This window comes from Onychostoma macrolepis, chromosome 24 (genome assembly GCF_012432095.1).
Source record: "Onychostoma macrolepis isolate SWU-2019 chromosome 24, ASM1243209v1, whole genome shotgun sequence".
NCBI lineage: Eukaryota > Metazoa > Chordata > Actinopteri > Cypriniformes > Cyprinidae > Onychostoma > Onychostoma macrolepis.
In genome coordinates, this window is record NC_081178.1 from 2,919,317 (window position 1) to 2,934,810 (window position 15,494).

At 35.4% G+C, this 15,494-nt stretch overlaps 2 protein-coding genes across 2 annotated transcripts; one reads left to right on the forward strand and one right to left on the reverse strand.

Annotated features, from left to right (window-relative positions):
- On the reverse strand, window positions 1-8,044 carry mfsd1l (major facilitator superfamily domain containing 1-like). Its single transcript, XM_058766217.1, has 13 exons — window positions 7,788-8,044; window positions 7,422-7,522; window positions 6,820-6,941; window positions 6,664-6,719; window positions 6,413-6,556; window positions 4,626-4,784; window positions 4,421-4,536; window positions 3,880-3,980; window positions 3,688-3,799; window positions 2,966-3,103; window positions 1,638-1,777; window positions 1,350-1,461; window positions 1-686 (listed from the first exon to the last, which is right to left on the reverse strand). Exons 1-13 carry the CDS (start codon window positions 7,807-7,809, stop codon window positions 555-557), a joined length of 1,455 nt encoding a protein of 484 aa, XP_058622200.1. The 5' UTR covers window positions 7,810-8,044; the 3' UTR covers window positions 1-554.
- A 1,275-nt stretch (window positions 8,045-9,319) lies between these two features.
- Window positions 9,320-15,216, forward strand: LOC131533753 (crossover junction endonuclease EME1). The gene is made up of 8 exons (XM_058766221.1): window positions 9,320-9,896; window positions 11,999-12,123; window positions 12,272-12,385; window positions 12,790-12,905; window positions 13,487-13,538; window positions 13,621-13,736; window positions 14,243-14,432; window positions 14,657-15,216. Exons 1-8 carry the CDS (start codon window positions 9,518-9,520, stop codon window positions 14,810-14,812), a joined length of 1,248 nt encoding a protein of 415 aa, XP_058622204.1. The 5' UTR covers window positions 9,320-9,517; the 3' UTR covers window positions 14,813-15,216.
- The last annotated feature ends 278 nt before the right edge of the window (window positions 15,217-15,494 follow it).

Genomic DNA, 15,494 nt, shown 5'->3' on the forward strand with positions numbered 1-15,494 from the left:
TCTGGCACAAAACTTTATTTTTATTTTTAAAAAACTTAAAAATAGCAAAATGCATATTATTCAATCATTTTGTAAGCAGCCATTAATGCAAGTTCAAAGGCAGTGTCAACATTTCATGATTCATGAATCTGACCCATTTCACCATGTTTCTTAAAATGACATAACATAATACATTTACAGACAAACCCTCTGATTTCCTCAAATTAGTAGGACAACAACAGTTCATTTGTGAAACAGCGGCTTTTAAGAAAAAAACTGACAAAGCTGATGTTTGTTTGATGTTATAAAACAGATGAGTGTCAATATTTCCATACCAGCATGCATAATGCATAAGAAATGATTACTGATCTTTCACATTTTTGAAAGTACTAAACTTAGTAGTTAAGAATAGAGTTTTAAGACTGGCCTGAGAAAATCCATCAAGTGAAACTCTTCAAATGAGGGTCAGGGTACCTGAAATCTTTATGTTAGTGTTAATACTGAACATCATATGACACGTTTCTGAGAGCACGTGTTTCCCTTTAGTAACGTCCAATGACATGTGAGCGATTCCTCTATGTCCTGTTGATGGATGGAGCGTTGTTTATCTCCTCAGTGTCCTCTTCATTCATCAGCGGTTCTCTGTCGGTCTGAGCAGGAGCGCTCTGAGCCGCAGACCTCTTAGTCGTCTTATTCAGAGTGCTTCCCTATAAACACACACGAATCATTGCATTAAACAATAATCGATAACCTAAATATTTTAATGTCATCATAAAACTATTCATAAAATTCGAGTTCTACTTCATTCCATCAGCTGATTAAGACAATGAACATTTCTCCTTTGGTATCACATGCACTGATGAACTGTGCATGATAAGATCAGGAATGTGTACAGTATTACAAAAGTAACCAGTTCATTTTCACTGCATTAGGTCATGAACGATACTGTCACAGCAGAACAATCCAATCCACCTCTAATAGACGCGTTTTCAAAGCCAAAAATAACCTCTGCTATTCCAAAGTACTGTTGACTCAAAACTGTCGCTTGAGTCATGCATGAGTTCGAATCCACTGATTGCAGTTTCTCTATCATTCTAACGCATGATGTAGATAATAACAGAGGTGAATCCAGCTTTTCAGGCTCAGAGAAAATCCTCTAATTACGCCGATCAAGGTCGCGTACAATCATTCTTAAACATCGTACCAATGTGAACTCGTTCGGCTCCATGTTCCACAAACTCTTCACAGTTCTCATTCCATCTTACTGTTGCTATGGTTACCTGAGGTTACCATCTATGATGGCTGATTCAGAGAGATGTGGCGATAGTGGGCGGATGTGTGTGTGTGTGTGTGTGTGTGTGTTACTGTACCTGTCTGTAGTCAACGATGTTGAGGATGGTAGAAGTGACTATGCAGCTGATGGTATTGGCCAGCATAAAGATCATCATATACTGCCATCTCCAAAGTGGGATCTTCACATCACTGTGCAGCACACACACAAAACTCACATGGTACTCAAACATACTTCAATATCATGATGCTGTCAAAAAACACAATATAGGTACTTTTTTTGTGAAATAATAAAATGTGCATAAATAAACGTGTACTGTATTAAATTTCAGTGTGAGATGAAAATGAATGTTGGCCATTTATGTCACCTGGATTTGGTTCCCAGTATCTGTCCCACCACCAGGTTAGAAATGCCGATGCCGATCATCTGTACGGATGTGGCCAGTCCCATCGCTGTGCCCAGTGTGGCTTGAGGAACCACCAGCGGGATGGAGGGCCACATGCTTGCCTACACACCAAATATTTAAAAAAAACAATAAACTAAAATTCAACAGCAGGAATTCAATATGTATATATTATCAGGCCGTGTTTATCACAGTTCTTTCATTTTATTTGCAAAACATTTGAATTCAGAATAATGGCACAATATTTTCTAGGTAAAATGACATGCAACACACAAACGAAAGAGAAAACAGATTAAAAAATGTCAGTCTAACAGAAAGAATCACACACATGTTTACTATTCAATGTTATATCATAGGTCTTGGATATAAATTTTGCTTAGCTTTATTTGTGAAACATATGAATGTGGAAAATTTGTGCAATATAATCTTTGTATATTATTAATATATACAAATAATATTAATATTATTTATGATACATATATATATATACACACACACATTCAGATTTACTTCTATATATTTACAATTTACATTTATATATTCAGATTTTACATAATTATTTTCTATCTAGCTAGCTATCTATAATAAATTAGTAAATATAGAAATATATATATATAAATATCTCTACAAATAAATATGTAATTTTATATAAGGGAGAATGGGGTAAGATGTGAAATTGCAAGGTGGGATATAATTATAATAATTTCTAAGGTTGTTCAATCCAATCAAGGATGATTTTGTAAAGATATTTTAGTTTTTCTCTCAGGGATATAACATTTTTAAGTTTCTAAAAATGAAAAATGTTCAAAATAAATCTAATAAGAATATTGCTATATTAAAATATTCTGAATACACTCCTTTTTTCTGGTTTACAGCTATCATATCATTATTAAAATATAAATAACATACAGCACTTAAGATTAAGAATGAGTTAATGTTCAATACAATTGTTTTTGCTTATTTGTTTTAAATGTGAATTTTTCATTCATCCTGAAATATAATTTGCTGTATTTTTCTTTTTTAATTTATTTCTTTCTAATCTTATCCTGCAAACAAATCTCAAATTTCTCATGTTTTAAAATGTCAGCATCATGTTCAGTGATAAATGATCAATACTTTAACCAATCACACGGTCTCTTACAAAGTTTGCAGACCACACAATTGTGAGTGTACTTTAATACTTCAGTAACATCGTATAACTGGGGCCTATAGTGTCGTTCGTTTTTTTTGTTTGTTTGTTTGTTTGTGTGTGTGTGTGTGTGTGTGTGTGTGTGTGTGTGATTGATACTCACAGCAGCAAATGAGTAAGTGATGCCAAGCCAGATGGTACATACGAGAGGAGGGACGAACGTGAAGGCCAGCAGACCAAACACAGGCAGTGTCAACACAGCACAGAGCACCGCAAACATACCGCGCAGCCCCACATAGTCCTACAGCACAGACACAAACACAATTAACATTAAACACATGACTGAAAACACAACAGAGGACAAAGTACTTTAGTGGCATCATATAGTGATGCTATTTATATGTCATGATACATTTAATAAGTTTGGGGTTGGTAAGATTTTTTATGATTTTTAAAGAAGTCTCTTCTGTTCACCAAGGCTGCATTTATTTGATTAAAATACAGTAAAAACAGTAACATTGTGAAAATATTATTACGATTTAAAATAAATGTTTTTTATTTGAATAGGTTTAAAAATGTAATTTATTGCTGTGATCAAAGCTGAATTTTCAGCTTCATTACTTCAGTCTTCAGTGTCACATGATCCTTCAGAAATCATTGAATCAGTTAAAAACAGTTGTGCCGATTCATTTTTTTTCAAAATTCTTTGATGAATAGAAAGACTGGTTTTGTCGTCCAGGGTCACTTTTGATCAATGTAATGCATCCTTGCTGAATAAAAACAAAATATGAGTGTAACCATGTAAATGTAATATCTGAGTGATGTGTATTTGTGAATTGAGTGTGTTTTGTAAGAAGCACTAGTGTTTGATGAGCATTGACGTACGATAAGGATGCCGACGGCAGCAGACAGCACCAGTGAACTGTCATACACAGCGCCTGCGATGTACGCCGCCTCCTTCTGACTGTATCCACTGTATTTATCCTGGATAAACTTACTGAAAACACACACACAGCAGCATTTGAACAATGTGTACAAATCCAAATTTTGGTTCATATATATGGTTCATAACTGTACCTGGCATCAGCGATGAAGGGGAAGATGCCATTATAAAAGAACATGATGGTAAGAACCAGCAGCCAGTATCTGAGAGACAGACGCTTCACATCCTGAACTCTCTACACACACAAAATACAGCAGCGGTATCACAACAACAAATCATTAAAACTTATCTAAAACATAAAGATACTATATTTTTTTTTTTTGTATTTTATTTAGCATTATTTGCATATATATATATATATATATATATATATATGAAATGATATAAAATTACTTTTGTACTTTAAATTCCATGCATACATGCGCACACATATACATATATATATAAAATGTAAACATACTTATTATATAAAAATAATAAATGCAAAATATTTATCATATACTTATTACATTACACACACACACACACACACATATATATATACATATATATATATATATATATATATATAAAATAAAGAAAATGCACATATAAAAATATACTGCAGAAATAGCAAGACTAGTATAGTAGTATGGTATTCCCAACATATATCAAATTATGGCATCTGTGTCTCACCACTTTGCGTGACTCCTCCTGAATCACTCCATCCAAACCCAGCTGCTTCATGCCCATCTTATCCAGTCCACTGACCATTATAGCGGACAGGAATCCAAGAACACACAGCAACGTGCCTTTGCACATAAAACAGATGCATAAGGTTCTACAACAAGCCCAGAACGTCAGATCAAGAGTCTAATCGTGTGCATGCTGTGTTTCTCACCTCCCCAAAGCGTCCACTGCATACCGTACTGAGACTCAAACCTCTGCGTCAGGAAGAAGTTCAGAACCGAGCCCAAGCGGGAGAAGGCCAGGGTCAGTCCAAACGCCAGAGCCAGCTCCTTCCCGCGGAACCAGAACGCCGTGATACGGTTTTGGACAACTGAGAAATGAAGAGAGACACATGAGACTCAATGTAACAATGCTTTTTAAGGGTGTCTTTGTAATGTTTTTGGCAATGAAAACCCTTGTTTATTAAGTGTGTAAAGAATCTGAGAAATAAAAGCACATTTGTGTGTCATTGGATCCTTTTAGGACTTTGTAGGGTTTTCTATCATAATGCAGATCGATAGCCAACCAGTGGAAATGGATGTTAAAATGTTTTATTTCTGTAATATGATATGTTTCTGATTTTCAATGTGCCAGAGAAGAATGAGAGCTTGTTAAAACGATGACTAAATTATTACACAGTCTACTAAACTCAGTGGAAAGCGAAAGTAATTTCAGAGGAGGAAGAAGTGTTTCAATTCTCAGTAAAGATTACAATTTGATTGTTAAGATTGTTTTTCTTTGGAATAGCATGTACAGATTAATCATGTACAATTAAACCAGAAATATGAATTAAGGAAGTAAACAGGCCACAGGGAAGTAAACTATTTAAAGAGGTCAGACTGACAGGTTTTTTATTTAAAAAAAATATATATATATTTGCAATTCATTTTGGTGCCACTAAAATTTAGATTTTTTAACTTTCATTTTTACTTCACTATAATTTAACTTTTATTTCGAGATCATTTACTTTATAATTATGTTACTCTATAATTTTTATTCTTAATCAATTTATCCTTGATTATTTCAGTCCTTGTGTATATATGAACGCATGTACCCAGAGCTCCCGAAAATAACAACAAATTCCTTGTGTGTTTGTATGAATATAGATCATCTGATAGATCATCTGCCTTTCCTCAAACTTCTAATCATTTTTTAAATGTAATGTGCAGTAATATCGTCCCTCTGACCTCCAATATTTATTTTAATTTGCAGCTTGGAAACTCTAACGACTTGCTGACAGAGTAGGGTACAACAACACACATATAATACCTAATCGATCTAAATTTACATATAATTTACTTGATTTTTTGTTGTTTTTATACTTAAACCCTTTATCCTTGTTCCTAATTTACATTTTATTTCTATTCTCTTGAGTATATGTGACGCTGGAGCACAAAACCAGTCTTAAGTCGCTGGGGTAAATTTGTAGCAATAGCCAAAAATACATTGTATGGGTCAAAATTATAAATTTTTCTTTTATGCCAAAAATCATCAGGATATTAAGTAAAGATCATGTTCCATGAAGATATTTTGTAAATTTTCTACCGTAAATATATCAAAACTTAATTTTTGATTAGTAATATGTATTGCTAAGAACTTCATTTAGACATCTTTAAAGGCGATTTTCTCAATATTTACATTTTTTGCACCCTCAGATTCCAGATTTTCAAACAGTTGTATCTCAGCCAAATATTGTCTGATCCTAACAAACCATACATCAATGGAAAGATTATTTATTTCATGACTGGTTTTGTGGTCTGGGGTCACATAGTATATGTATGTATGCATGTATGGACCCAGTGCTCCTGAAAACCTCAAGAAATTCCTGTGCACACTTGGTGAATAAAACTAACCTGAACTAACCTAACCTCTAAATTTAGAAATCTAGAAGATTTGGCGTTTCTAGAGTTAAATCTGCTTAATGTCAGTGGTGTTACAGGTGAATATCTGATGTCATACTGGTCAGGGATCCGTTTCCAGAACCAAACAGAAGTCGTCCGGTCAGCATGAGGGGCAACAGGTATGTTGTGCCCTTAAAATGAGACCCCAATGCAAAGATAGCTGATCCCAACACAGTCAGGAAGGAGAACAGGAAAACGCCAACTACAGGAGAGAAAATCCAAACACTTACATCAAACTTTACATAAACACATATTCAGATGGATTTCAAAACAGCTTACTAAAAATAAGGAAAATTTTATCCTACTTACAGCGGTTTCCCAACTTATCAATGAGGAATCCCGCCATGATGACCACCACAGCATTCCTGGGAAAACAAGACAAGACTCATTTTAAAGCTGATAAGTAGGGTGAAGCTTTAGAGAGGGTGACAGACGGTAATTTAGTTATTGCTGTGTGAGTCTCACGTCCATGCGTAGATGGCATAAAGCAGGTTGTACTCCTGTGGCGTCATTCCCAAGCCTTCCACACACGCTCCTGTGCCATTAGCAGTGCTGTTACCCACTGTCCCGTTCAGACATGTCAAATTCTGTAAGAGAAAACACAGAAAACTGTGTTCCTAAACCAGAGAGAGCTTTATATGTAATATTTGCTACTCTCATGCTGCTTATAGTATTATATAATTTGTAAGTAATGCTTTTTCACATACAATTATCTGATTTCAGACTGTCTATGACATGGTCTTACAGACTTTATCCTTTTATCTATCCTGCTCCCATCCTGTTAACTCAGTGTGATTGGATGGCCAAGTTTCTGGTCGCCCAATAAGATTTCACTTTAGTGTAAATGTGGGCGGTCTTATGTTCAGCTGTATTCATCGGTCTGAAAATATATAAGGTTTATGCAGCTCATATTCAATAAACGCTCTGTTGTATATGTAAATGCTGTCACATATCTGAAAATATAAAAGGAAATGTGATTCCTCATAATATGACCATTTCAAATCTGCCTAAAAACTAAGATTAAGAGATGTGAAAGTGAGGTCAGAGGTCAATAAATTTCTGCTCACCCCCTGAAACTGGTCCTGCAGGACACTAGGAATGTCAAAGCAGAAATAAGAGCCGAAAGTCAGCATACAGTTAAAAAACAGGACCACAAACCGGTAATAGGCTGTAAAAACACACATATATTCACACAGAGAGAGAAAGAGAGATGAGTTAGTCATCATGTGTCAGGTTACATCTAACCAAGAGAGAAAACAACACTTATGAGCTATGAATCTCTCATGAAATATGATATTTATTGTTTTTAATTAACGAAACGAATAAGTTTAACATTAAATCCATCCCATCTGCCTCTGTTTACAAACTGAGAGTTTATTTAAAATGGCACTGAATTCACAAACATCCTCAAACCAGTGAAATGCTTAGTTTACCTTGTTCTGCTGCTTTGGCCATCTCGACTCCTGATAAATCACTGCAGTCCTCCCAAATAACGACAAAACAGACTAAATTCTTTTGTTTACGTGACCCACAAAGGTGGAGATCTTCAGAATGTGCCGCTTGTGCAGGAGCCGCAGATATCTGATGATCTATAAATCATGGTGAAATGATTAAAACCGTTAAACTGTAGGAACAGTCGATCCAGATTTTCTACCAACTGACAGTTTTCCGCATTTCGCGTTACGTCACAGCCTGGGCGTCATGTGACTGGCCGCATGACGTTGTTTTTCGCAGCGCTGACACAGCATTTAGTGCTGATTGGGTAATCACGAAACAGCTGCGGTGACCCCAGATAAATAACAGATTAGATAATTTAATCATGTATGTTTGATCATGTTTTAAAACAAACCAGTGCTCATTTGTGACCCTGGACGACAAAACCAGTCTTAAGTGTCAAGTGTTTTCGAAATTGAGATTTATACATCACATGAAAGCTGAATGAATAAGCTTTCCATTGATGTATGGTTTGTTAGGATCGGACAATATTTGGCCGAGATACAACTATTTGAAAATCTGGAATCTGAGGGTGCAAAAAAAATCAAAATATTGAGAAAAACTCCTTTAAAGTTGTCCAAATGAAGTTCTTAGCAATGCATATTACTAATCAAAAATGAAGTTTTGATACATTTACGGTAAGAAATTTACAAAATATCTTCATGGAACATGATCTTTACTTAATATCCTAATGATTTTTGGCATAAAAGAAAAATCGATCATTTTGAACCATACAATGTATTTTTGGCTATTGCTAGAAATATACCCCTGCGACTTAAGACTGGTTTTGTGGTCCAGGGTCACATTTAAGTCTCATGATATGTAGGGAAAGAAAATGTATTTATATAGGATATGTCATAATCTGTGGTACGTTAAAGTGCTTTAAACAGGCATAAAATACACAAAATATTTCAAAATGGATTTATATTTTGTATATGTATAGTGTGTGTGTGTGTGTGTGTGTGTGTGTCTACAGGTTTATATATCCTGGTGGGGACTTAAACCTGAATACACACAGACTCCTGGGGACTCATGTCACGGTGGGGACCTAAATTGAGGTCCCCATGGATACAAAAGCTTATAAAGTCATACAGAATGAGTTTTTTGTTGTTGTTGTTTTTGGTTTTTTTTGAGAAAGTAAAAATGCACAAAGTTTCCTGTAAGGGGTAGGTTTAGGTGTAGGGTTGGTGTAGGGCGATAGAATATACGGTCTGTACAGTAGAAAAAGCATTACGCCTATAGGGAGTCCCCACAAGGATTGCAAACCAGACGTGTGTGTGTGTGTGTGTGTGTGTGTGTGTATATATATATATATATATATATAAGATATACACTGAATAATTATATACAGGATATACCCTGAAATCAAAATTACACAAGTGCAAAAAAACATAAATGTTTCACAGAAAAACCTAATCGAAATTAAACAAAACTGACTTCTACAAACTTTTAATCATTTTCGAAACGCAATCCGTACTGGTCTTGTCCCTCTCACTGCGCCGTACTTATTTACATTCGCAGCCTGTTGGAAACTAACAGTGTAGGAAACAATAAAACGCATTAAACGATATCTGCCCAGGCTCGATTTACATATAATGACTCGACTAACATACAGTATATTTAAAATACGTTATAGTTTATAATAAATGACCCGCAGATGATTTAAAGGATGTCAGCCGTGCAGAGAGCGAACACATGGGAGATATCAGACTCAGAGGAAGAGAGTGATGAAAATAAACCATCATCATCACGTGTAATACTCGTTCAGGACACATGCACGAATGAATCAAACACTTCAGCCGCATCCAGGAGCTCCTCCGCGCCGCCAGAACACAGCATCAGCGCCGCAGGAGAGAAGAGGAGCAGCAGGAGGACACGAGAGGAGCTGGAGATCAGAAGAGCTGCCAGAGAGAAACAGAGACAGGAGAAGAACAAGCTCAAAGAGGAGAAACTACAAGAGCAGCAGAGGAGGAAAGAGGCAGCGGTGAGAGTGAGCCTGTTAAAACCTGAAAACCTCATCAAGAGTCTGACGGTTCAGATTCACGCAGGTCAGAAGACTACTGCTTCTGCTTTCCTGTCCACTCATGTTATCATACAAGCATCCTGATGCAGATGCCATTGCTGAAGGACATTCATGTTGTTTTAGTATTAGTTATTATTATAGTATTTGAGATGATTTGAATGAGCTTTTATTATTATTATTATATTTAACATTTTAATTTTAGTGATTTTATGAGATGGTCCTCTATGCAGAACACAAGATCCAGGGGGCGGGGTTCGATCCAGATCCAACTCCTCCCACTTTACATATCCCTAACCTACGAGTCTCCACCCCTGACCCCTAAACCCACCCATCTCCACCCCCTAGATGTGGATCCAACCTCGCCCTCTGGGTCTTGTGTTCTGCAGTGAGGGGCTACTGGATTTTATGTGCATTTGTCGTTTTTATTAGTTTATAAAAAAAATTCTATAAAGCTTAAATTTATTTCATTTTTATATTTAGTAATTTTAGTACTTCAGTTTCCATTTAAACTTATTTTATTTGAGTCGGTTGCCCAAGTAACATTTCAAATTTTTCGGGGTTTTTTTCCCCATCTAATATTTATTTTATTTTATTTTAGTGCTGTCAAACGATTAATCGTGATTAATCGTATCCAAAATAAAACTTTTTGTTTACATAATATATATATGTGTATGTTTATTATGTATAAATACACATACATGCACGCATATATTTAAGAAAAATGTTGTTTATATATTAAATATATTTATAATATAAATTATACAAATATAAATATATACATATGTAAATACATGTAAATATTTTTTAAATATGTTGTATGTACAGTACAATACAGACACATATTTTATGCAAACAAAAACTTTCATTTTGGATGCGAGTAATCGTTTGACAGCACTATATTAAAAGTGTAATATGATGCGATTTCAAGTTTTCCTTTCTCTTTGGAGTGTTTCAAGCTGTTCGTGCATAGATAAGATCCCTAAAGTTGCAAAGACTAAAGTCTCAAACCCAAAGAGATATTCTTTATAAAAGTTAAGACTCGTCCTCCTAAAACGGCTCATTCAAACACGCCCCCACATGTCTACGTCACGGTGTGGGAAGATTTGCATAACACTGCCCAAATGTATACGCAAAGGGCGCGATTTTTATTCTCGCTGCAGTATTGTTGCTGCCGCCGGCGCCGTGTCCTGGAGACGCTGTGTTTCGTTGTGAAAGCGAAAATACTATGTTTGGGCTTCCAAATGAGTACACAACTAGAAATCAGTGGTTAAGTTGTATTTACAACACTGTTCCAGAACAGTTCAACCCAAATATTAGAGTGTGTGCAGCGCATTTTACGGAGGACTGTTTCATGAACCTGGCAGGAGAGTAGCCTTGCTTGCAGGCTTGCACAAAGACTGTTTCTATAAAGTGGGGCAATTCCAACTTTGCAAGGACAGTCTGGCGCTTCTGACTCACAGCCTGTAAGTATGTTTTCATATTTAAAGAACTGCCACTGGCGGCACGATGCAATGCGGTGCGTAAAAAGACGGTATAAGTCATTATAATCAGTAATTATGTCCCCATTGGATGCAACAAATGCCTCGTTTATAATGGGTTTTATTGTTTTTGTGTCGTCGCGCCGGGACACGGCATCACAATACGGTAAGGGGTGTAACATTTCCGTCACACGCTTGAGGTATTCGGCCAATCACAATGCACTGGATAGCTGGCCAATCACAGCACGCCTCGCTTCTCAGAACGATGAGCTTTGTAAAAATCTACGCGTTTCAGAAAGGCGGAGCATAGAGTTTTGGGAAACTTAAACCACATAAACACATTGCATTACAACAAATACACAAAATAATGTTCTTTTTAGCAACGTCATATGACCCCTTTAAATTGAACAGAAATTATTTTAATTGTTTTAGTTAACAATAACAATACTCTTATGCATCTTTTTAAGCAACTGAACTACTTTCCATCAGACACCAGCAACTGATCTGATCACCAGATTTATTAGTTGCCTGTACAATTCAATTTTATTGAATTTTATTATATTTTTGAATAGATATTGATATTAGTGTGTTCTCTCCTCTGTCCCAGTTTTTTCTTAATTAAACTAAACGTAACCTCTCTTCTCTCCAGCGCTGTTGCGGGACGCAGGCTGTGATGTGTTACTCGGGACTCTAGATGGGTTGCAGTGGAGGAACCGTATAGAGAATCAAGGTCTTCCCAACAACAGCATCAGCTGGACACGACAAGCCCTTCAGGTCACTAGAAACTCACACTGTTGCTTTGTACTTAGTTTGTCTATTAGCGGTACAGCAGAGGCGAACGGTTGCATTATTGTTGTGGTAACATCAGCAGAAGTTTACGGGCTCATGAATGTCTCAGAAAGTGTTTGTTCTTTATGTGCAGACTGAAGATGAAGCTAAAAATGGAGTTATTGAAGAAGATCAGGTCCTGATGGTGATCTCCCATAATGAGTTTGAGGACATGGTGATGTCACATAAAACTGCGACCAATCAGTCGGTCAGTCATTCAACATATGTATATGTATATATATATATATATATATATATAGTATTTATAATATAGTGAATATATATGTATACATCAATTATACATTATTATAAATAAAATTATACTAATATTAATGATTATTTAAAAATTATTATATTCATTATTATAATATATAATGATCATATTAATTGTAAATTCAATTTTTAAAATTATTGTTATAATATATAATACACACAAATTATGATAATTTAATATTTTATTAAAATTAATATTAATTATAACATTTTGTATACGTTAGTTACAATATTATTATTGTTATTATTGATTTATAATAATATTAATATATACATGTATATTTTTATTATCATTTAATTTAAATAATTTATTATAATATAGATTCTTTGTCATGCTAGGCTCCCATTGGTGATGTGTATGAGGGGGCGGAGTCTCTGTTGCAGCATCTCTATAAATACTTGAACAAAACTTCGAGGAAATTTGTCACAATTCTAGTGATCAGTCATCAGCAACGGTACACACACCTTCTCTCGAATCAGCTTATTATTAATCACAAATATGAGGCTATTGAATGGACCCAGGTGAAACACAAGTACACTTCCATAATGTACTTAAATTGCTCTATTTTCGTGCACTAATTTTGTACTTAAGAATCATTTTTAGTACATTAAGATAAACTTAAGATCATCTAAGTGCACTCAACTGTGTTATTTTGAGACACCATGAATATGAACTAAAATGCACTTTTAACATGCTATCTCTGCATTTAAAAAATGTATTTAGTTACCACTTGTAGTACACTTGAGTGTACTAGTGTATGAAAGCTGGGTTCAAGTGTACTACAAGTGGTAACTAAATACATTTTTTAAATGCAGAGATAGAATGTTAAAAGTGCATTTTAGTTCATATTCATGGTGTCTCAAAATAACACAGTTGAGTGCACTTAGATGATCTTAAGTTTATCTTAATGTACAAAAAATGATTCTTTAGTACTTCTTAAGTACAAAATTGGTGCGCGAAAATAGAGCAATTTAAGTACATTATGGAAGAGTACTTGCTTTTCACCTGGGTTTCATAGTGCATATGTGTGTACAGATCAGGATCTTGGGATGAAGATGATTTTCAGAATCATCTGGAAACAGAAGAGGTCAGATAAATCCATCCTCACACTTGTAATTTTTCAGTAATGTAAGCTTCCAGTAATCTTGTCTTGTTTCTGTGATGTGCAGCTGCTGGTTCACCTCCAGCTCTACTGGAATGTGACTGTGAACTTCCTGTTTGGCTGGCAGGAAGTGACCGATCATGTGGTTGCAGTTACCAAAGCTTTATCCAAGAGACCTTACAAGTGAGTTTTTTAATCATCCAAAAAATAAATCATTCAAAATGCCTGGGTTTACTTTTTTACTTTACCTCTTGTACAAAATTATTTATGCTTCTTATTAATTGTTATTAGAGGAATAGTTCAGCCAAAAATGAAAACTTGCTGAAATGTTCTCACGCTCAGGCCATCTAAAATGAGTTTCTTCATCAGATTTGGAGAAATGTAGCATTCCATCACTTGCTCAACAATGGATGCTCTGCAGTGAATGGGTGCCGTCAGAATTAGAGTCCATTTTAGCCAGAAGCAATGAATTTCTCCAAATCTGTTCTGATTGATGGAACAAACTCATCTACATCTTGGCTTGCCTAAGGGTTAGTACATTTTTAGCAGAATTTTTGGGTGAACTATTCCTTTAAGAAGAATCACATTAGCAATCTAACCGCTGTATAGTGTTATTAACTGCATTTGGCATCTCATTATGCAGAAGACACTATTCTTTCTCGATAGTAGCTCTGGGTGTTTGTTCTCAGGGCGTTGTGTGGTGACCCTGATCTGGGTTTCTGCATGGACGGCTCGTGGTCGGCGGGTGTGCGAGTGGACAGAGATGGCCACGGTCTCGCACAGGTGTGGACACGTCAGATCCAGCAGCTGAACCGCGTCAGTCCAGCTCTGGCCAAATCCGTGACGAGCGCCTACCCCTCTCCTTCCCTCCTGCTGCAGGTGACGTGTGTTCAGACTCGCTGAACTGAATTCAATGATGAACTGCCTTTAACTGAAAACTGAGTGTTTACTATTGTCCTTCTGCATTATTGACACACTATTTTCCTATTTAATACTGTAAAGCTGCTTTGACACAACCTGTATTGTTAAAAGCGCTGTATAAATAAAGGTGACTTGATTGAATGCCTCTCTTTATAAGCTCTTACTCTTATCTGCTCCAACAGACCTATGAGGAGCTGCCGTCTGAGGAGGAGCGATGCAGACTATTGGCTGATCTCGCTGTGGTGGGCGGAGCCAAAGAGAGGCGTGTTGGTCCTGAGCTCGCTGGCCGTATACATCGCCTTATCACTTCCCAGAATCCTCATCTCCTGCTGGATTAAAGCCAGATTTGTGGGAGTGAAAAAAATAATTTTGCACTTTATCACTAGTATAGAAGACTAACCTTCTTCAATAAGTTTGTGCCTCAAATTAATGCATTCATTCTCCATTATGAACTTATTAACTGATCTGCCATCAATACTTGAGAATTAAACACTAATTAAACATTTGTGTTTGTATGGGTTATTTAAAACCGATCTCAATTTAAGACTGAAAAAGTGAATTTATGATATGAATTGAAAATATCAGTCTATTAATTGGTGTTGGTGAATATTCAGACTGGATTAACATTATTTTAAATAGAAGATGAATTTCATTGATAAGATGATGCTTTTATCAAACTTGCATTGCATTTTATCAGTATATATGTTTGCTGAAAATTGAACAGGATTATCATTAACTAAAACTATATATATATATAACTTTTTTAGTACTTGAAATAAAATAAAAAGTTTTAAATTATTTTATTATTGTAATTATTATGTATTATTTCAGCTAGATGCCAAGGCAACAATTTCTCATTTTCATTTAAAGTACTAAAATATCTAAAAATGTACTTATTTAAAACTAAAAACATCATAAAAACCATACAGATGTTTAAAAACAATATAATGATGAAAAATTTTTTAAATGAAAACAATATAAAAATAAGATCCAATTCAACAAATAGTTTGGGATGAGTTA